The sequence below is a fragment of the Polypterus senegalus genome, chromosome 7, assembly GCF_016835505.1.
Source record: "Polypterus senegalus isolate Bchr_013 chromosome 7, ASM1683550v1, whole genome shotgun sequence".
Classification (NCBI taxonomy): Eukaryota; Metazoa; Chordata; class Cladistia; order Polypteriformes; family Polypteridae; genus Polypterus; species Polypterus senegalus.
In genome coordinates, this window is record NC_053160.1 from 69,891,740 (window position 1) to 69,917,447 (window position 25,708).

The 25,708-nt window shown below is 37.5% G+C and overlaps 1 protein-coding gene across 8 annotated transcripts in view; it reads left to right on the forward strand.

The window, feature by feature from the left end:
- The window catches only part of LOC120532647 (aminopeptidase O (putative)), a 233,214-nt gene that overhangs the window by 107,323 nt on the left and 100,183 nt on the right, over positions 1-25,708 (forward strand). For 5 of the 8 annotated variants that reach the window (XM_039758846.1, XM_039758845.1, XM_039758848.1 and 2 more), the window contains exons 11-13: positions 1,930-1,990; positions 23,904-23,966; positions 24,450-24,539. In XM_039758846.1, the coding sequence (XP_039614780.1) occupies positions 1,930-1,990; positions 23,904-23,966; positions 24,450-24,539 (214 nt within the window). Of the gene's footprint in view, positions 1-1,929; positions 1,991-23,903; positions 23,967-24,423; positions 24,540-25,708 lie in introns of all 8 variants that reach the window. The other 3 variants (XR_005634332.1, XR_005634333.1, XM_039758850.1) reach the window with 1 other exon arrangement.

Consider the following 25,708-nt stretch of genomic DNA (forward strand, 5'->3'; position numbering starts at 1 on the left):
CTTCAGTTTGCCCCCTAAAGTAGTTTTTTTACATTTGCAGTTTAAGCTGGCTGTGAATGTGAGATGGCTGTTCAAACTATTCAAGCAAGATAATAGAGTAACAAATATCCAATGCAGAAAAGTGCTAAAATGCCTAAGACTGTTCCCCAACTGCTTGGTGCACAACCCAAATAGTAACAAAGACCTATTATCTAAATGCACGTTTTCTTCCCACTTTTGTTTAGTCTTGAAAATGCCAATCCTGGGCAACCTGGATTAATTAAAAGAAATACTCAACTACAAACATAAAAGTTGTCTTAGGTTACAAATGAGACAAGATTATAAATTTCGAATGAGACAAGAGTACACATTATTTAATTGAGTTCATAATAATTACTTCAATTGTCTTGATGTTTAGTTATGTAAGATGTTGAGCTTTTTGGAGTTCCCCCTATTTTTGGCCCTCTAGACCCAAACAACCCTCATTTTTAGACAATTGTCTGACCATATTTTGTGTAGAAAATTACATCCTTAACCAATAGGTGCCTTCACCAACCAACTAATCTGAGGGGATATAAGGGGACAAAGTTGCTTGATTTTACAAAACTTTGAAAAAATGAAGGTGATTAATACAGACATGTTTAATGTAGTGACACAGGCATGTAATACTCTGCTTCGAGGTTGTCGTTAAAACTTATGAGAAATGTTTTTATATTTTTTTTGTTGTCGGTGGACTTAGTCTTCTAAGAGCCAATTTCAGAAGGTTAAAAATGATAAGTGACAAACATAAGCATGTTGGGTATCATTTTGGACTATTTGAAAGCCATTGATTACAAATATGATGTTATTTTTGATGCTTTACTAGGGATCTAAGCCTCAATAAACCTCTGTCAGAGGGTGAGAAATGATAGATTACTGTTACAACCAAGAATATTTTGACTTCAAACATTTAAATGGAAGCACACATTTTAGTAATTCGAATATCTGGCACAGCTATTCTTGTTTATTATGTACTTCTACCTCATAATGTAAATTGTTAACATTTTTTTACTCTAATTTAGACTTATTGTTATTTAATTTTTGTGTGCTTTCTTAATATATTATTTTGGCTATGTCATCTAATTCCATTGATTTTGATGTGGTGGTGATGTCTCATTGGCTGAGGATAGAAAGAACTACAGAAGAAAAACATGCATTAGTAAAATATTTTAATCACTTTGTTTTTATTATAATTTGCTAAGTCAGATTCTTTCAGATCGTTCTAGGGTTTTCAGGTTTTATGTTTTGTCATATCCTATAAACTATTCCAACTGTTAAAGAAAAAATGTATATATGAATCTCTTGTCAATCTCAGCAAAAACTATTCTACATTCAGATGCGTAACATGGTAATGGCTGCATTTTGCACTTTAAAGAGAGTAGGATGATGTTCTCTCTGCAGTGTCACATCAATGCAGCTCTCCTGGTTACAGAAATTTTGTGAAAGCCAAAGGCATTTATTTATCAATTGAAGGCTGTAGTTTATTGTTGTTATTTGTATAATATCTAGAAAGCTCTCACCTGACTCAAATGATTTCTCTTTCTTTCCAAAAGAGTTTCTCAGCTGTGAATGTTTTTCAGAAAAATTTATTTTTTTTATTATTTAGATGCATTATGTGGAAGTTGTTGTCTATCCATCTTTTGTCTTTTGAAACAACTAACATTGTTAATGTAGTTATCTGTAATATTAAGTTTACATTAAATGTCACCGAGTCAATCCAAGACATGTGGCTAAACTCAGATTGAATTAAACGGCTGTGTCTTCTACAGATAACTGCTTCCACCATCATGACTATAATACAAGCCACAGTCAGGTCTATTTAGTAAGCTCTGATACACAGACACAAATTATATTTAAATGAATAATGCACTATGTTTGTATGACAAATACATGTCTGTATTTCTTTTCTAGACAAGGTCTTCCACTCGAGTCTATTAATGAAGTATGGCTTGACAGTGCAGGAATTCCTAAGGTAAAAAATGAATTACATGCTAATTAATTTTTAATTAGTTTTAATTTTATATATAATTGTTAAATTTATTTTTAATCAGTTTTAATTTTATATATAATTGTTAATTTTCAAGTAGTCTTCTTAATTGAAGCCTACCTATGATAAAAAATTGGGTTCTGTAATCTGATGATAATAGATTTAGGACTAAATTTGCAGAAGTGTTTGTTCAAAAATATTCATGGTTCATAATGTGATTCTTTATTAATATATATCTCCCTTAACAGTTTACTTCATGAAATTGCTTTGAGATAATATTTTGTCTAAGAATACTATAACAGCCTGGTTAATTAATGTAAAGCAAAGATTAAAATTAGAATGTAATAATGCGAAAAGGGAGATGGTTGCACATACATACTTTCATACGAGTAAATACTGTGCATGCATACTTTATTGATCCTAAGGAGAAATTGTAGTGTTATAACAGTTGACACACCGATAATGAAGATAAAAACAAATAGATTGTTAAAGAGATAAAAAATAATGCTGGAAAACACATTAAATAAAAAGAAATCTAAGGGAATATTTTCTCATCTTCGAGATTGATTGTTTAATTCCAAGTGTAACATGTGTTTCTCTAATAACTCAAAATATGTGTTGGTGCAATACTTACAATTATGAGTATGAAAAAAGTATGAAAACCATTATTTAAAAACACATTCTGTTTGAATTAACTTAAGACCTAACTATTGTCTGAAATATGGCTGTGGTAAATATTCCCATCCATTGATTGCAACCATTAAAGGCAGTTATCCTGTGGATAAATTATAGGAAACAATTTTCCTCTCAATGGATTCAGTAAACAAAAATTTTTGCCCTAAATAATTGATGTTTTTTCTCTTAAATATATATTTTTGTACAGAAATTCTTCAAAAAGTTTCTTTTACTCCAGAAAGAATCTGTTTTTTTAGGTTGTACCTTTGTATATTGTATTCAGTCAATATGAAATGTAGCTGTCTTTGTTCTATTTATACAATATATTTAGTGTAAAGTCAAGCAAAATGACACATTGACTTTTCTCTACATTCATACAGTAGTGGCTAATACAGTACAACACCCTAGTACTACAGACATACAATATATTTAAAAACAGCTGAAATCAGTCTCTCCAATGTTATATTAGCAACTACTGGCTTATGTAGAATGGTCACACTTCATGATAAATTTTAAACCTTTGAACTAATATTTCTTTCCTTATATGCAGTAAAAAACAATATTAAAATCTAAACAAATATTAACATACTAGCCAACCCGCGCCATATAATCAGGCCGCTTTTTAAATGATTTTTAAGCACAGAGGAAGAAATAAACATTTGAAAAATCCGTAATTTAATAAACCACCAAGAAAAGTAACATTGCAACAATGCACGCCACGAACCAACATACAGTTGTCCGTGACTGAAAACCGGAGGAGCGCCGTTGCGCCTTCTCCTTCAAGCGAAGGGCGGGGTTGAGCGGCTCGTTCAGTACGCACTGCCCACTTATGTGCCGCCCCAACTCCTACCTGAGTCGCTTTCGTCTGTGTACAGTCCACACGCACCTGTGAGTCACGTTGACTGTTAATTTTCCGAACACCGCCTCAGTCGGTTTCCACGTTGAATTTTCATTGTTCTTTGCGGATCCGGCTGCTTTTTTATATATAATCCACCAAGTCACACGAACATGGGGGGGGGGGTTTTACAAAGGGTAGGGACGTAATCAGTGCGAGCGTATGACCCGCATGTACTGGGAATTTCTCGTTCGTGGGGAACAATTGCAAGCCACAGTCTCCATCACGAATGGTGTTTAACGGCTTACCCACGGCTCCCCGCGCCAGGTAGACACACGTTGATCCATTCAGTGTAGCGCGCGTGCAGTACCGGACATACAAGTGCATCACAGACCTGTTAATGCTCAATCTCACGTGGCTGAAAGCCACTTGTCCCTCTAAGAATTTGGACGCCAACCGTTGTTGGGTCATGTAACTATTTGGCAGGCGGGAGTCTTGTTCGTTTTCGGAAATAACCAGCCAAATCACTCCACCAACTAAGAACTGCCATGCACCACCACCCACAGAATCGAGAAAGAGCTATCAATCTGTCAATCCTCTCCGTGTCGGGCGGGTGAGGTTTCCTGTGTTGAGTCAAATGAAGCGAAAGGCTTCACACCTGGTGGTGCCCTTCCGTCAATTCCTTTAAGTTTCAGCTTTGTAACCATACTCCCCCCTGAACCCAAAGACTTTGGTTACCCGGTTGGCTGCCCTGTTGTGGGGCCTGCATTGGTGAAGCAGGTGAGACGGTAATGAAACAGAGGCACAGGGCTTATTGGTTTTTAAAGACAGCTTCCTTAATTGGGTTTTAACCAATGCACGGAACGAACCAACACACAATTGTCCGTGTGGCGCGGAGGGTGGAACGGGAGGAGAGGAGAAGGACATCCACTCCGCTCCCTCCGTCATGCTAGTCTGCTGATTTTTTGTTCAGTATGCACTGCCTGCTCATGTGGCCACCTTCAACTCGTCACTCGAGTCGTTGTCGTCTTTGTACAGTCCAGATGCACCTGTGACTCACGTAGACTTTTCATTGCTCTGTGCGGTTTTGGCTGCCTTTCTATATATAATCCATCAAGACACCCGACCACGGTGGGAGGGGGGTGTGTACAAAGTGCAGGAGTATCTAAGTAGACGCATGTTTGTCGCGGATGCGAATTGCTGTATGTAGCGTGTAAAACAGTTTGCTATGGTCACGCGGTCGTGCATCATAACCGAAAACTCGTTTTTTAAAGACTGCTTACTTCATTGTTTTCTAACCTCAGTTGTAAAGGAATGTTTTAAGGATCCCATGGGATACACGCTGCATATGGCGATTCACCTCCGCGAGAAACATGCCTCTATGAACAGTCAGCGTGGGTCGGAGCTGCATGTTGCCTCTACGACAGACTAATATAAATGACGCCATTTTTTCTGTGTCATCGCGTCTGAGTTGGTGGGCGTGGCTCTGCGAGTTGTCGTCGTATCCAATGGTCTTGGAGTTGGTGGGCGTGGCTCCTTCCTGCGTCGCCATAGGTGTCTCCGCGTGTCGGCTTAGTGAATCCACGCCCCTTCCGGCGTGCTTTCCATGGTCGTCTTGCCTTAGTGAATTATATATATATAGATATTACCTTTATATTTTGAGCAAACTGCTCAATCATTATACAGTCAACTTTTTCCCACTTTTTTACTTTCTTAATGGTGCAAAGAATGGATGTGGAGTTAACCTGGAGTCAATTGTATGTTATGTTCAATTAAAAAGTAAGTAAAACTGATGACTAATTTGTTTAAAATGAATTCTTTATATATATCTATATATTCATAGTAGGCTGGCTTTGCCCTGGAAATTTCCTAAGAAAATGGGCCTCAGTTATAGTGTTGCAAGTTAATCAGATGCATCACAAGATAATATTAAGTACAGAGTACTTTTCTATGTACAATATTTGTTATTTTTTCCCTGGGCTAACATAATTAGTTAACTGGAGCTCCTTAGTTTTGAACATGCTATATACAATTGCCCATGAAGAAAACAGTTTAAACAGTTAATTAATAGGAATTATGGGAATGCTGGTTATAATACAACCTGTAAAAATGGTAGCTTCAATTTGATTTTAATTAAACACTTTAATGTGCAGGAGGAATTAAATCAAAAGCAATATATGCTGAATTGTATTTTACTTTAAATTATTACATACAGCTTTAACATTTACAGGCTGCACATTTATTTGCCTAATGCAATAAACTGAACATTATAAGCTTTGTACAGAAAACATCAGGTTAAAAGAAATGATCTTGTGAACTATGTACAATGTCCTCATCCTGTTTGTTCTGTTTGTGGTGGACCCTTTACTGAGCTGTGCAAGTGAAGAATATGTATATAAGCTTAATCAACAAATCAATCTGGCTTGAATTTGTATAGATATTATAGGAGGAGTAAGAAGAAGCTGTCAGTATTGGGAGTACTGCATGTACCCAAGGAGGCAATTTGCTAACTACGTCTTCTTTGAGCTTCTCCTAACATTCCTTTGTCCACTTCACATCTCATTTTCCATTCTGCAAGCTCCCCTTTTTTTTGTGCTGCTGTTCTTCACTTGTCGGCAGCCCTATTTTGGCTTAGTCAGTGGCGTGCTTCTGCTTGCAGTGTTCATTTGTATGTACCGCAAGCCCCATTTCTACATGCAATCACTTGTCAGTGCTGAGATGAAAAAGGGCGCACTACCAAAGAATATTCCAGTCGCAACAGCATTATTGCCGACAAATAAATATTTTCATTTTTCAACAAACATTGGAGTATTTAGTTTTTCTGCTATAGGGATATATTGATATATCAAAATGTCATTTCTTAGATGATACCTACTGCCCTAGATGTACAGTACCATCTGGCCAAATTTCAGTTTTTTAAAATAGTGGTTTTGTTAATGAGTGAGCGAATGAGTGAGTCAGTCAGTGAATCAACTTTCAGATGTGGACAAATTTTTGGGAACCCTCCCACAAAAAAAGAAGAACCTATAATTGTCCATTAAATAACTTGAAACTGATAAAAGTAATTGGCTCCCATCATTGTTTATTCTGTATTTAACAAAAATTAAACTTTGTTTTGCAGTTTTGATTCAGGAGAATATTTCAAACAATAACAAAATTGAAAATGGCATGGATTAAACTGATGGGACCCTTAACCTAATATTTTTTTGCAAATCTTTAGAGGTAGTCATTACAAACAAGCGATTTCTGAGACTTCTGCACCTGCCGATATATATATATATTGTCAGAGATGTCAGGGGCGACCCGGCCGGGACACCCTGAAGGACCGGAAGAGGGTCTATGCCCACCCTGGATCACGTGGGGGCCGCCACCCTGGTTGCTTTGGGGGCCACGGGTAGAGGGCTTGGAAGCCCAACCCTGTAGGGGCCCATGGTCACCGCCAGGGGGCGCCCTGATGCCTTTGGAGCCCTGGACCTCTGGAAGTGCTGGGGGGGAAGAGAAGAAGGGACACCCGGAGAGCTTCCGGGAGTACAGCCGGCACTTCCGCCACACAGGGGCGTGTCAGTGGGTGATTGCCGGAATTCACCTGGAGCACATCCGGGTGCTAATAAAAGGGGCCGCCTCCCTTCATTCGAGGCTGGAGTCGGGTGGAAGAAGGACAAGGTCAGAGACGAGAGAGAGTAGGAGGTGGCCCGAAGAAGAAGGCATTGTGTGGCCAGGACTTTGGGGGACTTGAAGGGGTTTGTGTGCACTAAAGCTTTTGGACTTTGTAAATAGGATTATTGTAAATAAACGTGTTTGTGGGTGAAAACACCATGTCCGCCTGTCTGTGTCCGGGTCCCGTTCACAATATATATAAACATATATATATAGAGAGAGATTTCTTAAGAAAAATACCTTTCTCAAATGCAACCAACACACATTGTTCAGTTTATAGTCAGCAAATAAAGACAAAACTGCAACTTGTTATAGGTAATCTTTTAAAACACAAACACTATATCACCTTTTAGTGTTTAATAGTATCGGGTACATAGATATGAAATTCTGTTCACAGAAATGTACAAATCCTCAGTTGCATAAGCAGTGTATTTGGTATAACTCAATATTTGAAACCAGATACCATTTATATTCACTGATTTCAAGATCCAACTTATATGACCGTTTAAAAATACAACACTTCATTTTTTTTTTTTTTACATCTTCCTGCTTCCTCCAGTCTCACACCAGTTTCTCAGATACATCGGATTTTGTTGCAGCAGCGCAGTTACCAATTTGTTTCGCCACTTCTCAATGGTTTTCAATTTAAAAACAGCTTCATGTTTTCTTCTGATCGAATGCTCCATCGTACAATAAAGGTATATGAGGGTGTGAGATACAAAAAGCACAAAACAGTGCAAACGTCGCTTCGGGATAGTTCGGGTATTACTGTGTGGTCACATAGGCACAATACATAGAAAAAATGCCAGTGTGCTGCGTGGTTACTTACTCAGGTGGCAGTTAGCATATCATAGTCTCTTGGACCAATAGCGTGAGTTTTCCATATTCGACTTATACAACCGACATTATAAAATAACAGAAATTATACTGTAAAATCAAGTCCCGACTTATCCAAGGGAGAACATATATCATAAGTATCACAGAATAAAGAATATTACTACTATTATAACTGAAATGGCATTTAAAAATGGGTTTGACATAATAACATTAAAGACACAGAGATGTTAAAAGTCATATACAAAGAGGCAGAGATGTACAGCAAAATACAAGGCTACATGAATAACTGAAAAATACTTAATGTGCTGGTTTTCCCCTGTTCTGAGTTTGGTCCTGCCTTGCACCCTATGCTAGCTGGGATAGGCTCCAACAGACCCCTGCAGCTGTGTTCAGAACTAAGCAGGTTAGAAAATGACTGACTGTATGTGCTGGTTTTCATATTTAAGAATTGGAGTAGGCTTCCTGATCAAACAAACAAGCCTTGAATGAATCCAGCTCTATTTTCAGTACTAGCAGCCAGGCGTATACTGTAGAAAGTAAGATATGAATTAGGTAAACGACTTACAAATCACTCTGTCTTAGCCTAGAAGAGCTACACTATACCTTCCATTTGTTGGAGTGTGCTACTTGGTGCTGTTCTGTATTCTCCTTCTGTATTTTAATAAAAAAAATTAAGAAGAAAAGGTTTGCTGGCTGCTGGTGATTGGAACGAGCTCTGAATGGTCAAGGGCCCCCTTATTACCCATAGCTGCAGCCCTGGATAATACACAAATGTAATAGCTTCAGTTATTTGTTTTCCCAATCAATAATTACAAGACACTGTGGTGTTCCAGGACGTGCCTGTCCATACGAAAGAAAAATTAAATTACCATCATACCATAAAAAATATCTGAACCATGTCTGAGTAACACCAGTAAAAAAACAAAATCATGGATATTTCTAAAGATGAAATACCAGAACATTCTTTAAATTTTGACAAAAGTTTCTATCCCAAAAGATAAAGTATTTCAATTCCAGTATATACAAAAATAAATAACCATAGCACCAATAATGCATGAAAAAGGACATATCTTACATTTTGTTTATTTTCATGCCCCTGCCTGTGTAGGTGGCTGAGTAGGCGCTGGAGAATGTGAACCTAATCCAGCATTGATCATGCAGTCAGTAAACTTGTATTGTTCTCTGGATACCACACATAGCTCTTTCACAGCTAACATAACTTTAGTCATTCCCAACATAACACAGCTTTTGTACTCAACACTGGGGAAGACTACGAAAATGAGGATATTATCATACATATAGCAAAGTCAGAAACAGATGAAAATATACCTTAATGTGATAGATTTAGTCTGCATTTCCTTAGCAAAAGTATATTTGCAGTAAAGCTTAACAGTGGTTATGGATAATGTTGTGATTATGTCGTTGCAATTGATTATAGGTAAAAAATAACTTTCATACTTCTAAAATTATTCATATGGATGCTTATTTTTCTTGCTGATTTTTCAATCTGATCCGGAATTACTGAAAGGTGAAATAGCTTTATATGAAATCCACTTGTCTGTCCACTTTCCATTACAAGGTTATGTGAGCCTCAGTCAACATGCGCAGAAAAGGGCATATAGCAGAAATCATTTCATCACAGGGCACACTTACTCACACTCCAGCTTTCACTCCTAACAGTTCAGAGACACCAGACAATGTTACATAGCTACGTTTGGGATGTGGAGGAAAAAAGTGAATGCCCATAGAAAATCGGAAATTATGTTAAAATAAAGAACAATGAAAGACAACCTTTTTTTCCTTTTTATCCTAACACAATAATTTGTATTACTTTGAATTTGTTTCAAATTTTGGTTTTCAAGGTTACAAATTATTTATCATTAGCAACATAATTTTAGGATTTTTTTTCAATTTTATAATCTACTAATATATTTAAAAAGATTCCACTGACTTTCATGAATTTTGAAGAGATGCATCTTTCATATGTTACACTAAGTTAAACTCATTTTGGGAAGTAAACTAGTGACCACAACATGTTTTGATAAAATTAAATAATTTGTAATTAAAAGTTACTTCTGAAAACTTAATTATTATTAATTTAATAATTATAGCAAATAATTATTATTTTAACTTCAGCCCAATGTAAAATGTATACTCATGAGAGCTGAAAAAAGTCAATATTTTTCCTTATAGCAAAGGGTACTACAGTTGAGCAGATATTTTTTATTATGAGGCTTTTAAATGATTAAATAGATTTTTGGAACTGGAATAAGTCACGATAAAACAGAAAATCTGACAACTCTATATCCAAGTGAATGATATTTTGGAACAATTTGGACATCTTAACCAAACAAGCTCTTTTAGATTGACCACTTTTCTATTCTTTTTTTAAGGTTTATTTTGTTCTTATTGGTCCTTAAACCATATGTGTGTTAAGCCTTGTAATTGTCACTCAGAGAGTGTCAATTTTATTGTTATATTAAACATATCCAGGATATTTTATTTCCAATTAAAGAAGACAATGCTGTCAGGGTACATTTAAATAAGGTGCAATTATCCAAAGGAATACCATTAATATTAATAAAATGAGTAATGTTTAATATAACACAATATGACAGAAATAGATGAATACAACTCTGAGAAGATGCTGTCCTGTAATTTTTTCAACATTCTTCACAGGGTGCTTGCATGGTCTTATGATAGTTGACTTAGTCTGGTAATATTCACCTGAAGATGTTGCCTTTCCTTAAGATGGCCACCAGGAGGCAGCTGAAGCAATAGTGGAGATTTGTTTTCATCAGACTATATAATGCTGTTCAAACTTTGAACACAGGGATTACAGTATTTTTGCCTTATTTGCAAGTGTGTGCATATGTATATATGTATTGTTTCTTGCTTACATAGCGTATGTTCATCACTTAACATTCTTATTTGTGCACCACATAAAGCATTGTTGTAATTATGGAGTTTCATACTGTATCCAAGCACACCTGCATCCATGTTGAGATGCTCTTTCCTTGACATCAGTATCTGTTTTGAGAAACCTAAGCACCATGATCCCATCATGACTGACCTATTCCTGCCCAGAAAATGAGCTTTATTTGATTTTCTATTTCATGAATCTTTATTAATTACTTGTTTTGTCTGGGCGGCATGGTGGCGCAGTGTTAGCGCTGCTGCATCGCAGTAAGGAGACCTGGGTTCGCTTCCTAGGTCCTCACTTTGTGGAGTTTGCATGTTCTCCCTGTGTCTTCGTGGGTTTCCTCCGACAGTCCAAAGACATGCAAGTTGGGTGCATTGGTCATCCAAAATTGTCCCTAGTGTGTGTGCTTGGTCTGTGTGTGTGTGTGCATGTGCCCTGCGGTGGCCTGGCACCCTGCCCAGGATTTGTTCCTGCCTTGCACCCTGTGTTGGCTGGGATTGACTCCAGCAGACCCCCGTGACCCTGTGTTAGGATATAGCAGGTTGGAGAATGACTGACTGACTTGTTTTGTCCTTTAGTTTTATTATTTTCAGATATCTATATATGACCAGGCCTGTTTATGTGTGAGTCAACTAAACAGTAAAAATGTTGCCTAAAAATATCTTTTTTATGGGGATGTTGTTCAAACTATAAAAAAAACAATAATGATATTAAGTACAAATTAGTTTGAAGACTTGTCAATTCTTAGATGAAACCAACATTAAAGGGACAGCGAATACTGAGGGAGCAGCAAAACAATAAAAAAATAAAAAGACAATCTTCAGCATGGGGAGAACACTTAATGTGAATAAGTGCTGAGTGCTGCTCATAGACAAAAGGAAGGTTAATTATATAGTATGTAGCATACAAATTGGGTAACATTGTTCTAAATGAAGCAGTCTCTGTAAAGTTTACTTCTTATCATCTACACAATGCGCAAAAGCAATAAATAAGCAAATAAAATGTTGGGTTATTTTTTAAGAACTGTTGAATTTAAATAAAGGTGAAATTATACTCTGATTCTATAATGTGTTAGTGAAACCAAATCTGTTTTTCTTTATTTTAAATAAATGCTATGAAGAACATTACAACTTTTACACAAATAAAGAGTTTATATTTATGTCTAAACACTGCCGTTTATATTACAGTTTACAATAAGACATATTTTAAATCTCGATGCAAGTGTTTTAGAAACAAAACTCATACCGACAAGCAAGCAAAATAAAGACATTCTTTTCACTGTGGCTTTGCCATTTTTTAAACAAACTTTAGAGCATTTTTAAAGAAAACCACATGTTCTTCTCCATCTGCTATTGTTTGCTCAAGAAGGGAGCAGTTTCCTGTGCAATTTTCGAAAGGCTGTGAAATGTACTTTATTTGTCCTGAAGGGATACCTGTTTGGAGAGCGATTATTGCCACTCTGGGGTCCTGGGAGACTGGATCCTCTATTATTTTATGCTTTCCTTTTCTTTTCTTACTTCAGTGCCTTGGATGTGAACAAGTAACAGTGCCTTTCTTCCTGAAATTTTGATTAAATTATTTGAATCACATCTTGATGTATTCCCTCAAGAATCGCTTTGCCAAAAACTCACTGCTGGAAAAAAAACTACATTGTATTTATTTTGAGCAGAGTTTCTTGATTATTAATTATGGTATTCAAAACCCAAAACTAATTCTACCAATTGTTGTGTTGAATTTACTAAGAAGACAATAACATTTTCAAACCTCAAACTACCTGTGGGAATACATTGCTGTGTTTGTTATCCTTGATATACCATTCATGCAAAAGTACAAAAAAATCTGAGTAAAATTATTATGAAAAATACACAATAAAACACATAATGATCCAGGAAAATAATTTTCCTGAGAGCGGTATACAGTGTCACAAAACTCACACAGAGTCATAGAAAGGTTTGGGGCAGCCACCCATATAATTGGTTTCCTGGCTGCAAAAGTCATATTTAAATGAATACTACACTGATGTGCATACAACCGAATCCAAGACAGAAGTGAGGGACTAGGGAAAAGGTGTAGGTTTTTAAAGGGGAAGACAGGAAGTGAGATCATATGGATCGGGCTCATGGTCTTCAGCCATTGGTTCAAGTCCAGACGTGACGTCACAGGGGCCGAGGCCGGCAAGGTCTTCTTTCATAGGCTCGGTCCCGGAAGTGACGTCAAGAGAGCCAGGTGGGATCTCCCGTGGATGGTCTACAGGAAAGGGAGAAAAAGAGTCAGTGCACTCTGCCACACCCCGGCATGCTTCGGAACTGCCCTTACTCAACCTCTTTAGCTGCCTCCCATGCGCACGTGTGTGACAACAGGAAGATTTTAGCAAGCATCCCATAATAATTAATTATATGCTAATACACTTTTTCTATGAATAGGCTCTGTACCTTTGTGTGGTTTGCACTATGAAGTATTCTGTCAATCTCATTATATAGGTGGTAAAGGTATAAGTTCATGTAACCTTAATCTTTGCCTTGCATAATCTGCAACTTGAGTGTAATCTGTATAAAATTTTGATCCCTCATGTTCATTTGTATTTTTTCTGGAGACTCCACTTTCAACCTGTATTCAAAATACCTTTAGGTCACTATTGTTTATGCTTAGGGTCTAATCTTGTAGTGGAAAAGTGGCCTTAGGAAATTGCATGGATCGATACTGAAAGACTTATATGACACTTGTTTGGAGGGCAGTTTCTTATGTTCGCCTTAACTCAGGGAACATTAGAAAAAAATTGACAAGAACAAGCCATTCAGTCCAACAAATATCTCCAATCCTATTCAACAATTTGCTCCTAAATAACATCAAGTCAAGTTTTGAATGTCACTAAAGTTTTTCTGTCTACTATACTACTTGGTTACTTATTGGTTCCCTGTGTGAGGAGAAACTTCCTAATCATTGTGTTAAGCTTCTAAGTGTGCCCACTGTGTTCTTGCTGAAGTCCTCTTAAAGTAACAACCAGGATCCACTGTACTACTTCTTTTCATAATTTAAAATATTTTAATCATGTCACCTCATAATCTCCATTTGCTAAAACGGTAAAAGTTAAATTTCTTTAATCTCTCCTCATACCTCATACCCTGCAGTCTTGGAATAAGCCTAGTTGCATTTCTCTGGATTTTTTCTAGCACTGCTATGTCTCTTTTGTAGCCCGCCAACCAAAACTGCATGCAGTACTTGATGTTAGGTCTAACCAATGCTTTATAAAGCTCGGCCTCCTCCTTGGACTTATACATATTGTGCTGTATAACCTTACATTCTGTTAGTTACATTTGTAATGGGTTCTGAACACTGTCTGGAAGTTGATAGTGATGAGTCCACTATGACTCCTAAATCCTTCTCATAAGGTTTAGTTTTAGATCTCCCATTGTGTATTCAAATCTCACAATTTTACTTCCTGTGTGTAATACCTTATATTTATATTTGCTAGTATATGCCACAAATCTGCCCAAGCTTGTATGCTATCCAAGTTCCTCTGTAATGATTTGGTGAATTATAGATATCTGCCAATCCGTCTAGCTTGTTATCATAAGCAGTGTAAAAGGCGCTATATAGGCTCCTGACCCGGCACAGACTCACACCCGGAGGCACGTATAAAAACAAAAGAACTTTTTATTTTATTCACCTGTGGGGCATGTCTTTCCCGTGACCCACACAGGCACAGCACAGTCCCCAGTACACAAATAAAGCATGCAACACACACTCTTCTCTGGCACCACCACTCCTCCTCCAAGCTTCGACCTCCTCCTCCCGACTCTGGCCATTGAGTGGTGGCTGCTGGCCCCTTTTGTAGTTCACCTGGAAGTGCTCCAGGTGGTTGACTGCCAAGTTCCGGCTAAACTTCTAGGTGTGGCGAATATACAGCCCATGCGGGCTCAGGAGTCCCAGCTGCAGCACCCCCTGGTGGGACCCAACAGGGCACTACCCAACTCCAATTCCCATGGAGCCCTGTGGGAAACTGAGCCACCACTCCAACCCAAGGGGGCAGCCATCTAGTGTCCAGGGGGAGAGGTATTGCACAGTCCATGGCTGCTCCCCATGAATTTAATGTGCAGGGGCGTCCCGGCCGGGCATGGACTCCGGCCATCTGCCACAGCAGCTTGTTTATATTCACATCCAGATAATTTATATATAGGGTTGGCTAAAAGTAGTTTTACATTTGTTCATATGGAAAAAGACATGCAGGTTATGATTATTGCAATAGCTTTATTAATTCAAAAGAAAGTCACAATGCAATTAGGTACAATCTTATGAGTGCTCAAATTGCTGGCCTTCATTATTTACACATACTTGTAGCCTAATGGCTAAGTAGGGAAGTAATAATAAGAAGACAAATAATACTAATAAATAATACAATTAATTAATAAATAAAAATACAAGAGTAAACTCTGTGTTTTGCATACTCACAACTTTAAGCCTGTTTGTTAAAAATTAGTAGCGGCCATAGCACTGACCCCAGTGGGACACCACTCAACATAATCCAATTCTGGTAAGGTTCCTCACACCATAACCGTCTGCTTCCTGCGTTTTAGTCATTTCTGATTCACGGCCTCTCATGTGGGTCATTATCAAATGATTTTTGAAAATCAAGATTTCATATGCACCACTCAGAATATATTTGTTGCTTCCTCCTAGAATTCCAGCATATTAGTAAAACATGTCACCCCTCATCTAAACAGTATTTCCTCTCCCTGTAATGGCTGGACCTGTGCAAAAATAATCATTCTAAATATAACGTCTTTCACTCCATTTACACAGGTCAGGATTGTAGTTGCAATATGCTTAGCTGAAACACCTAACATAGCCATGCTATGTAATAAAACTTTTTCCTGCTCCTCCACCACTCATAAGTACATGCCAAAAACATTTATGCTTGGTTCCTCCAGTTCTGGTGTTGCTTCTGTTCTACTTAATGATCTCAGGGAGTAAGCCTAGCAATTCTGGACAGGAACTATATTTTGGCTACTTGTTTTCAGTCTCATTCTTTAGGTCATGTAGCAATGCGGGTTGGCTCCATGCTGTCACTATTCTTTGGGAGCCTCTTGATCCTACCGCCATTGATACTGTAACCTAGATAAGCCAGGCAGATGAGATCACAAATATCCAGGCAAGGAGTAGGTGCATAAAGTGCTCAGTGCTTTTATTTAAAACCCATCACAAACCAAACAGTGCTCAAAAGTGCAATGCAACCATGTCTTCCTTAAATAATCTGTAAAAGTGAAAATGAATGCGGAGGTTAAAATCCACGGAGAGACATCAACCAACAGGTGCAGACAACTTTCTTATCCACATGGCGTTCCACAGGACACCGCTGAGCCTCCACTCCTTCGTACTCCCGCTGCCATTACCCAGCCTTATAGAGAAGTCCCTCCGGAGTAATCATGTTGCTCCTGCTCCCATGCTCAAAAGGAACAATCCTCAGCCCCTTCTTGAGTGCCTGCCACATGCTGTATCTCCAGGGCTTCATTCCTGTCCACCTACTTCCTCCTTGTCACACCAGCTCGCTTCTGCCCTTCTCTCCATCCTTTAACTTCCATACCTCTTTTCCCTTCCTTCTGTTCCTTGTCTTTCCTCTCTGCTGTACAGCCTCCTCTTTATCTGTCTGTTTGATTGGGTGCAGGTGGAAAATGCTGCTTCACCTGAGGCACAATTAAGGCACCTGACCAATCCGCCTGCGTGTGCAGCGTGATCGCCAGGTACCCCAAGTAACTGCTGAATGAAACACGCTTCTGCACACTCGCACCCGATTCCGAGCTTGCAAGCTACCCAGCACACGATTATTTATTTAAAAAGTCACTCTGTGCCACAGACCACTTATCACAGGTCACTACATGTCTCATGGCCATAGGTGAATATATGAATATAGATATGTAGACTGGCTAGTTAACTGAATGCTTTGTCCAAGAACTTAGCTCCTGTGTCATTATTATTGTCCAGTTCAACAATTTGCCACTGCTCCAGTTTATTAAGTTAGCTCACGATCAACACTAACCTTACTCAGAAAGAACACCACAAGGTTTATGAACTCCTGTACTTGGGAAATCTGCTTACAAAAGCACTTACAAAAAGCGAACAAAAGCTCCTTGATTTTGGGAGGAGATGATGACCTCAGGGTTGGAGGTGTTAATTCCTATTCCATCAGCATTAGATCAGGCATTCCTCCCAGCTCATGCACCTCCAGCACCTGAGGTTTGAACCCTGGTCTCCTTGTTATGAGGCAGCAGTGCTAACCCTATGCCATACAAATCTATTATCAAGGTGGAAATAACACGGTTTGAAAGAAAGGAGGCTTTATTCCTTAATAACTGCTCCTTATATTAGAACACCCTTGAAAGGGCCATGTTAAAATTTCATTACACTTTATATGTGTAAGAAAGAATGTTTAGCTTAAAAGAGTTAAGATAACCAACTTTTATTCTTTACAAAGTGGGAAGAAACAATATTTAACAAACAAATATGAGTGATTCCTGGTAGGAGAGCAGCAGTTTGATTATATGTACACTATTAATTTTGTGGAACATAGTGATAAATAAAGTGGGAGTGCTGACAGTTTCTTACTTTTATATTTACTTTTACTTTCATTATCCAAGGTGACTTACAACATTTATAGTTTCTTACAAGAACTCCTATTTTTAATTATTCATTACTCAAATGAAACAAAATGCTTATTACAGTCTTTATTACAAATGCATAGTTTTTTAATCATATTGTTCAAATAAAACTCTTTAGATGGGCTACAAACAAATATCTAGAAGCCTCTAGGTTCACAAAGATATGATGACCAGAGTTAAAGAAATAATCAAATAACCAGGGATGAGCAGTCATTTTGAAATGAAGGAAACTCAGGCAACATTTCAATTCTCTGGGTTAGGGTGTGTGTTTTTGTGCAACCTCTTTTGCAAAATCAGGAAAGATGAACACATTCCTGCCTTGAAATTTTAGCTGACCTGTCTGTTTGGCTTGGTGGAGGATCTCTCTTCTCTTTATCTTTGAAACAATGTACTGGAACAATAAATGAAAGAACTCCCTCCTCATCTCGCCTGACCTGGGATGATGTGTGCACTGTGATCAGCAAAGGTGTTTCCTGCAGGCAACTTTTCACCAGCAACAACCGAGTAATAAATTTACTGGAAAGTGTAGACTTTGATTCTGTTGAGCAGTTGTCTGCAGTCTTTTCTACTTTTTCAAGTCCTTCAATGTGCCTTTGGGTGTGGGCAGAAAAGGATGGATACAGTTTTACTTAAATCACAGTTAACTCCTCTTGTATGTGTAGTAGTCACTTCTTGACCCCTAAAGACACAACTTTCATGAGAGCTGCAATATCTACTGAGGTTAGATCTCTGTAATGCTTGTGTACATGACATATAAAGTTGATGATTTCTATTATCCAGGAGAGGAGTTATAAGGAATCACAGTCCCTCAATCTTACTTTAAACTGATCTCATTGTTTATGTGTCTGGGCAACACATATTCCTTAGAAGAATAAGTAAAGAATTGGAGGCATTTAAGCTATGACAAAGAATACAAATATTTATAATTAACCCTTTTCAGAAGAGTTTTCTCCTTCAATTGTATCCAAATGCTGATTAGCAAGATATAGTGCAAATACAGGTGTAAGCAACATTGCCGAAGGGTAGAAATAACTCCACTGCCATTTTGGGTTTTCTGCTTGTCTGAAAGCTTTTCTTACAGATGAACAGGCAGGTGGATGAGGTACTGAAGTAATTGCTTCTGCTTTAGCATGCAGCATTGTCAGCAACTGCATGTAATTAAAGGAAGCAAATTCCATAGAAAAGAATTAATTAAAATAAAATGGAAAAGGAAACTTATTCAGAAGTTTCTTAAAAAACATTTCCGAATTTCTTGGAATAAAAGTATAAACAATGAGATGAATTGAAAGTAAGAAAGATACAGTGATTATGAAATTGGTTGGACTAAAACTGCATAGCCACAAGGGTCACTCAGAACTGAAGTTGAGAACCACCGTTTTAAATAATTCTAAAGAAAGAAGGCCCTCATAAAGCTACAGGCTTAAAATGTGTACTTAGTGCAGAGTCAACAGTTAGCCTAAAACCTTTATGTATAGTAGGTCCTATAATTACACATGCTGTTTCAGCTAAAGAATTAATAATTCAATTAACTTTTTTTAATCCTAGATTTTCTATTTTTGTGCAGTATACTGAAGCATGTTACATTCAAACATAAAGGCATATTTGTGCACATTGTGTTATGTTTCACTTTCTGGTTGTACAATGGTAGTACTTTTAGGCCAGGTTTATACTTCACGCAATGCAATGCATGCTCCAGTGGACGCTACTGCTAGGCAAGCGTTTTACTGTTTATACGTGCGCACGTAATTTATGTCATTCTGGAGTTTCCACCAGGTGGCAGTGTGAGATATCATCACGGTGAGAAAATGTTCGGCTTCACTGTGTTGTGAATTGCCTGAAATATCCATTAAATTCCAAGGACACCTTGCCACATATCCCTGAAAATGATGTTTAATGATTACAGCCATCAATCCACGGATTCGCCCTTTCCAGCAAGCATCAGGCGTGAGAAAGAAACAAAATCCCTGGATGGGGCATCAGCTCATCGCAAGGTGAACACAAGCATACACATGCACTACTGTCATTTTATCATCACCAAATTCCCAAAACTTTTTTGGAAGGGAACCGGAGCACACTGTAGAAACCCACCAGGAAAACATGCAAAATGCTACCACTCTACCACCACAACATGTGTAATTATTATCAGTATTCATCATTTAAATGAAGTTAACGAATTATCTGCAAAATGTAACATACATACTTTAATGCATTTCATTATGAAAATGATATCTAAGGATTCTAAATGTGCAGAGAATTGGAATATCTAAATTTAATGTGTTCTGTGTGGCAATTGCTGTTGTCAGGTCAGGAGGAAGCCCCAGAAGACCATAGCGATTAACAACCGGATCGGTTTTAAGATGACGTTTACGATGGTCTACTTTAATGATAAAGTAAACTATGAGGTTAAAGTGGACATTTTGAGATTAAAGCCGAAATTTCCACTTTAGTCACAAAATAGACCTTTTCATCATGCCCTTAATTTTTTTGTCTGTGGCTCAAATACGCTGCCATACATTCTGATGATGTTGTCAAGGTACAAAAAAAAAAAAAAAGACGGCACAGAAGATGGTATGTGAGACCTTTAAAAGGTATTATGTCATTACGTTGGGGAACGCTTGAATATAAAAGCACCAAGAATGCATTTGTATGTCGGCATTTTGCTTCACCACATCGAATCATTCATCAGACATCGAAGCACACACATCGATCCCGTAGAATCCGCATATTGGCTTTCTGTCACCTGTAGATAGTAAACAGAGACACTGATGTCATATTCTGACTTTTATCACACTGTGCCCCGGCTTTTTGTTGGTACTGCAACTCATGCACGCATCGTGTTAATTTCTGAGGACATGCTCAGAGGAGGACTCAAATGAACGCTGGGAATGCGTGGCAGCCATGATGCGTGCGCGTTCGCAGTTCTGAGCATGAAGTATAAATGAGCCCTCAGTGTCCAAGCTCCATAAATCTGTACCCGAGTCACTTTCTGAAGGAAGCTTGCATGTTCTCTTTTTTGTCTCTGTGATTTTTTTTCCAGGTTCTTTGGTTTCCATCCACTTTTTAAACACTTGCCTTTAATTATCATTGGTCACTGTAAACTAACTGTGAATGTCTGATAGTCTGCCCCTGCACTGGATTCGTATCCCACTTATGTCTTTAGCCCTAATGTATTGGTACTCCATTTCTGTGCTGTGCTATGTATAGGTAAAACAGGATGAAGGTTTTTAATAAATACTGTACATTTACACTCAGGGTATCTTGCCAAATAATTCAGACCTATTAAAGGTTTTCAAAAGTTGTAGGACTAAAATCATTTTTGCATTTTATTGGAAATATACTGACTATACACAGAATAAAGGAAAAAAAAAACTAAAGACAAAATTAATTTTTTGTCAGTAGATGTCTTGAACAAAGTCAAAATCTGAAATATGCTTTTAGCATTCAGACTCCACACATTATTATATGAGTGAGCCACCTTTATCACAGTAGCAATGCTAAATAAATTGGAGCAGGTGTCCACTAGCTGTCATAGCAGTCAGAAGTGATTTTTACTCTTTCATCTTGGCAGATTTAATACAACACATTCAAGGCTCTAGGACGGTGTTTCAGGACAGCTAATTTCAAAACATGCAACATATACTTAATAGGTCAGGGCTACGACTTGGCCAGTAAAGGACATTTAACTTTTTTACTCTGAAATTGCACCAGTGTGACTTTTACCCTGTGTCTGAGATCACAAAGTTAACGTTTTAGTTATTTTTAGTAGACTTAAATAAGGTCATTTATGATATTTTTGGTACATTTCCTCATCCATTTTTGTCAGTTGTAACAAGATACCCAGTCCCTACAGATGAGAAGCATCACCTGTAGGACAGTATCACCACCATTACATTTCACTCTAGAGTGTGCTTCTTGGGGTATGGGCTGTGTTAGATTTGCATCACCTAAACAGCTTTAGATTTTGGCCAGAAAGCTCAGTCATGATCTTCTTTGACCACTTGCCATTTTTCCAGAACCCTGTATGGTTCTCTCTTACACCTTCTGGCAAACCCCTTATGTTGATTTTTTTTTGAGTAGCTACTTCTTTCCTGCCACCTTTCCATATTGGCTGATGCTAGGCTGAGCTTTGAGCAGAGCTGACTGATGCACCTTTACTCCACTCTTAGCTACTGATTTCTGAAGGTCTTTCAAAGTAATTGTTGGCTACTTTGTCTCCTTCTTATGCAGATGATGATTTTAACAGATATGCTTTACCACACAATGCCCAATGATAAATCATGCAGCTACATTGTCTTTATTATTGAGCCAGGAGTGCCCAAAGGTCTAAGAGCAATTTTGCAGCCTTTGAGCAATCTTAAAATTTGTATCACTTTATTTCTTACTTCCTTAGGCTGGTCTGCAGCCTACCTTTTCCTGCCTTTCCATCAGGCTCACTGTGTCAATAATAATTCCTAAACCAAACAGAGTTTTCATCCAAAAACTATAATGACTGATGTCAGTGGTGTAGAAGCGTAGGTCAGTGGTAAGCCAATTAGATTCTTGGTAGAGCAATTTCTTTTGCGTATAAAATCTTTGAGCTACTAGAGCACAGTAGTCTTAATATTTACATATTTCAGTTTTATACTTAAAGATACCTACTGACAGATTACTGTAGGCAATTAAAATTATTAATAGTTTATAGGTTTACAGGGAAAAGACAAGATTGTGACAAGCTATTTAAGTATAAATTAAAATCCATCAACATGTGAACATTTTAAAGGGTCTGAATAAGTTTGCAAGGCAGTGTTCAATTAAATCATATAGTTTATTATTTACTTTGTTCATACTGTAACATACTTTGGTGTTCAGTGCCCAGTCTTGTCACTGCCTGTGTGACATTTTAATATTCTTACTGATTGTAGGAGTTTTCTCTTGGTGTGCTAGTTTTCTTGTTGCATTACAAAGATGCAAATGGTTTTTAATCACCCATCCTTTCATTGTATGAATCCTCTTTTCAGAGATGCAGGAATACTGGCCATAAGGTGGGAACCAATGCTGGATAAGACACTCGTCTATAGCAGTGTTTTATGAACCTCCAACACAGGGTCCATTTGTAGTCATCAGTTAAATAAATATGAATAACTTTAGCATTGATGAAATCGGCCATTATGACTGTGTGTGAGTGTGTGTATAAAAGTGTACACTGCCGTGGACTTGTGTCCCATGTAGACCATCTAAGACCATTTCCTTTCTTTTTTTCCAGTCCTGCCCAAGTAGGGTTTGGCTGTCACAACCTTGTAATAGAAAAAGAAGGCATATAACATGGATGGATGGTTAGACAGTCCTTATAGTTATATTAAGGACATTATCATTAGTTAATGATCCAAATGGCATGATTGCACAGCCTTTAGCATTGACTCTTAACAGCTCTTGGGCCTGGGTTAAATCCAAGCTAACGTTCTATGTGTTTCCCCTGGAGTCAGTTGTTTTCTTTGAAATTCTAATAACATGCTGTTACATTCACCGTTAACTGTGAACTGTAAAAGTGAACTCTTCAGTTTGTAAGGGTGTATGGACTTTGTGTCCAGCACATACTTACCTTTCAAGGTTCTGTGGTTATTACTGTTGAGATGGGCCCCCAATGGTACCGATGAAGAACAAGCAGGTATGGTAATTGACTGCTAGATGAATAACATGCCCTACAATCTACTTTGCTAGAAAGCTATTTAAAGGAACCCCTTATTCTTCTGCTTAAATAATATGCTGATCACTCACACACTTAAGCTTTTATGATTTCTTAAACAGAAATCAAACATATAATCAAACAAAAATTCTGTTTGTATATTTTATTTGTTCAAATCGATATCAAGTTGTAATATTTGGGACCTTAGGGCACCTTTTCTAATGAGATGCAGTGCACTGCTGTGCTCTGCTGAATGACTTCTCTTCAGGTTGCAAGCCCTTCTTTGCACTTCCTGTGTGTATCATCACAGCAAACCCCTCCCCTCCCTGCCTGACCTGGGAGTGGAAAATGCAAAGAACAGTGTTTGATTACAATGAGGTCTCTGCTTTCATACTTGTGCATGTCTGAGTCAGGGAAAGGATTCAACAACTGGATCAAGTGTAAGTAATCATACAAGAGGCAAGCAACAGTGGATGACAGCAATCGCTTAAAAGAACAAATTGAAATCTGAGGCACTCTTTCTATTTGTACATTGTTAAGATTTTATAGCAATACATTTTTTTATCCTGCATTGTCTGCCTTAACAAGCAGGTTATGGAAAGATTTTTCCAGTTGGTTAATGTGCTATAAATGTTTCCTTACGTTTTTTTCTCCAGCCTTTGTTAGAAGAATGCAATATTTGGCTGAAAAATCAGTTGGTTCAAGAAGTGAAACAAGAGGTAAGTAGAGGTGGGGGTGCTGATGTTTGAGTGTTTGTGAGTGCCCTTTTTTTCTACTTATTTTATAAAACAGTGACTAAATAATACAGTATTGTAGATGTTATGTTTTTGGATGACTGTTATGTGACATATTTTCTTTGTAATTTTCATGTAATGGTATTTTATAATTCAGTTTTAAAGGTCAGTTAGGCACGCAGATTGCATAGCTAACATTTCAGTGGCTTAATGTTAAATGGCCTGATTACATGCCCTTCTTAAAAATGCCAACTAAAAGCAAAAACGCTGCATCAGCCTGAAATACTATCTGATCTCTCACAAAAATGAGTAAGTGGATTTCCCCCACAACTTTCAGCTTTAGCCTTGGGATAAGTATTTATTTCCAGTGAAGCAATGGAAAGTGTGTCTGAAGTCTGTTTATAGTCTCTTACTCACACTGTACAGCACTTGTGTCGTCTAGTTTCTGACTGCTCATTTGAACTACAGCTTCCAAAATGGATTCATTTCAATCAAAGGAAAAGAAGAGGAACCAAACGGAAAAAGACAACGGAGGGAGAGGGAGAGATCTTCAGAGAGGTATGAGTAGTCATGATTAACTTAAAGTGAACTGTGCTGTTTTCCTTTCTTCGGAATGTGACCTTTTTCATGCTTGTAGATAGCAATTAAAAATAATATAAGGTAGCTTTTTCCATTTATTCAATTTCATTGTCTTTTTGAATTGACCCATCGGTACCTGTTTAGATTAATAAAAGGTATAAAAGTAGTCAGTGCAAGAATTCCCTTGTGGGCTACATTTTTATGATTGCAACTTACCAGTCCTGTTATCTTCTTTTTTTTTTCCTTCACTACAAAAGCTGGATTGTGTAAATCTTTTTCCAAGTGTTCTGTGTTTGATTATTATGGATGGTTTAATTGATCATTCTTATTTAAAGAATCACAATTATGCTTTTGTTATATAGAATCAAACATTAATATGTTTTACATGGCATTATTCTGTGGAAAATATGTACAGTTGTTTGAGTTAATTGTAGTATTGTTAGTGGTGTCTAAAGAACTGTTTTAAAGATTCTAATGCTAGTACTGTTTGGCTAAAATTATATCTGATGCTTTTTTTTTTTTTTTACAAATTATGCATAGGTAACAACATAAACATTTTTACAGCTTTTGGTGTAATGCATTACATTACACAAATGATGCCCTTTGGCAGGAAATGTGAAATGGCATTCTTGTTAATGCTCAGTGTTCTTCTACTGTATTTATGAGACTTTTGTAAACATTTTACATCTGTGATGAAGTTCGGATTATTTATGTGCTGCAGCACTTTGGTGGAATACAATTGTACAACTGAAGCAGGTTAGCAATGCAGGGATTTCGAAATGGCCCCAAGCTGGCATAGTGTCCTTTTTTTCTGTTGAAATAATGATTGCATGACAGGTAATTGCTGAGGTTGAACACCAGTAGCCATCCCCTCCTGTGCAGCTCATGGATTAAGGTCACCTTAATGCAAACCACAACATTTATGCTAGGAAGAGTGTTAAATTGCTTCACTTTTTAGGTTATGCTAGTTATACTTCTGTGGTAATTTGCTTGATTTTCTAGAGTTATACCAAATGTAACAGTATTAAAGAATGAACATACATGTTAATAAGTTTGCCTTATATTATTTCATGTTAATTTGAAACACATGGATGAAACAGGAAGTTTTTTTTATTGAGATAATTACATACAGTGTATTCTGTTACATG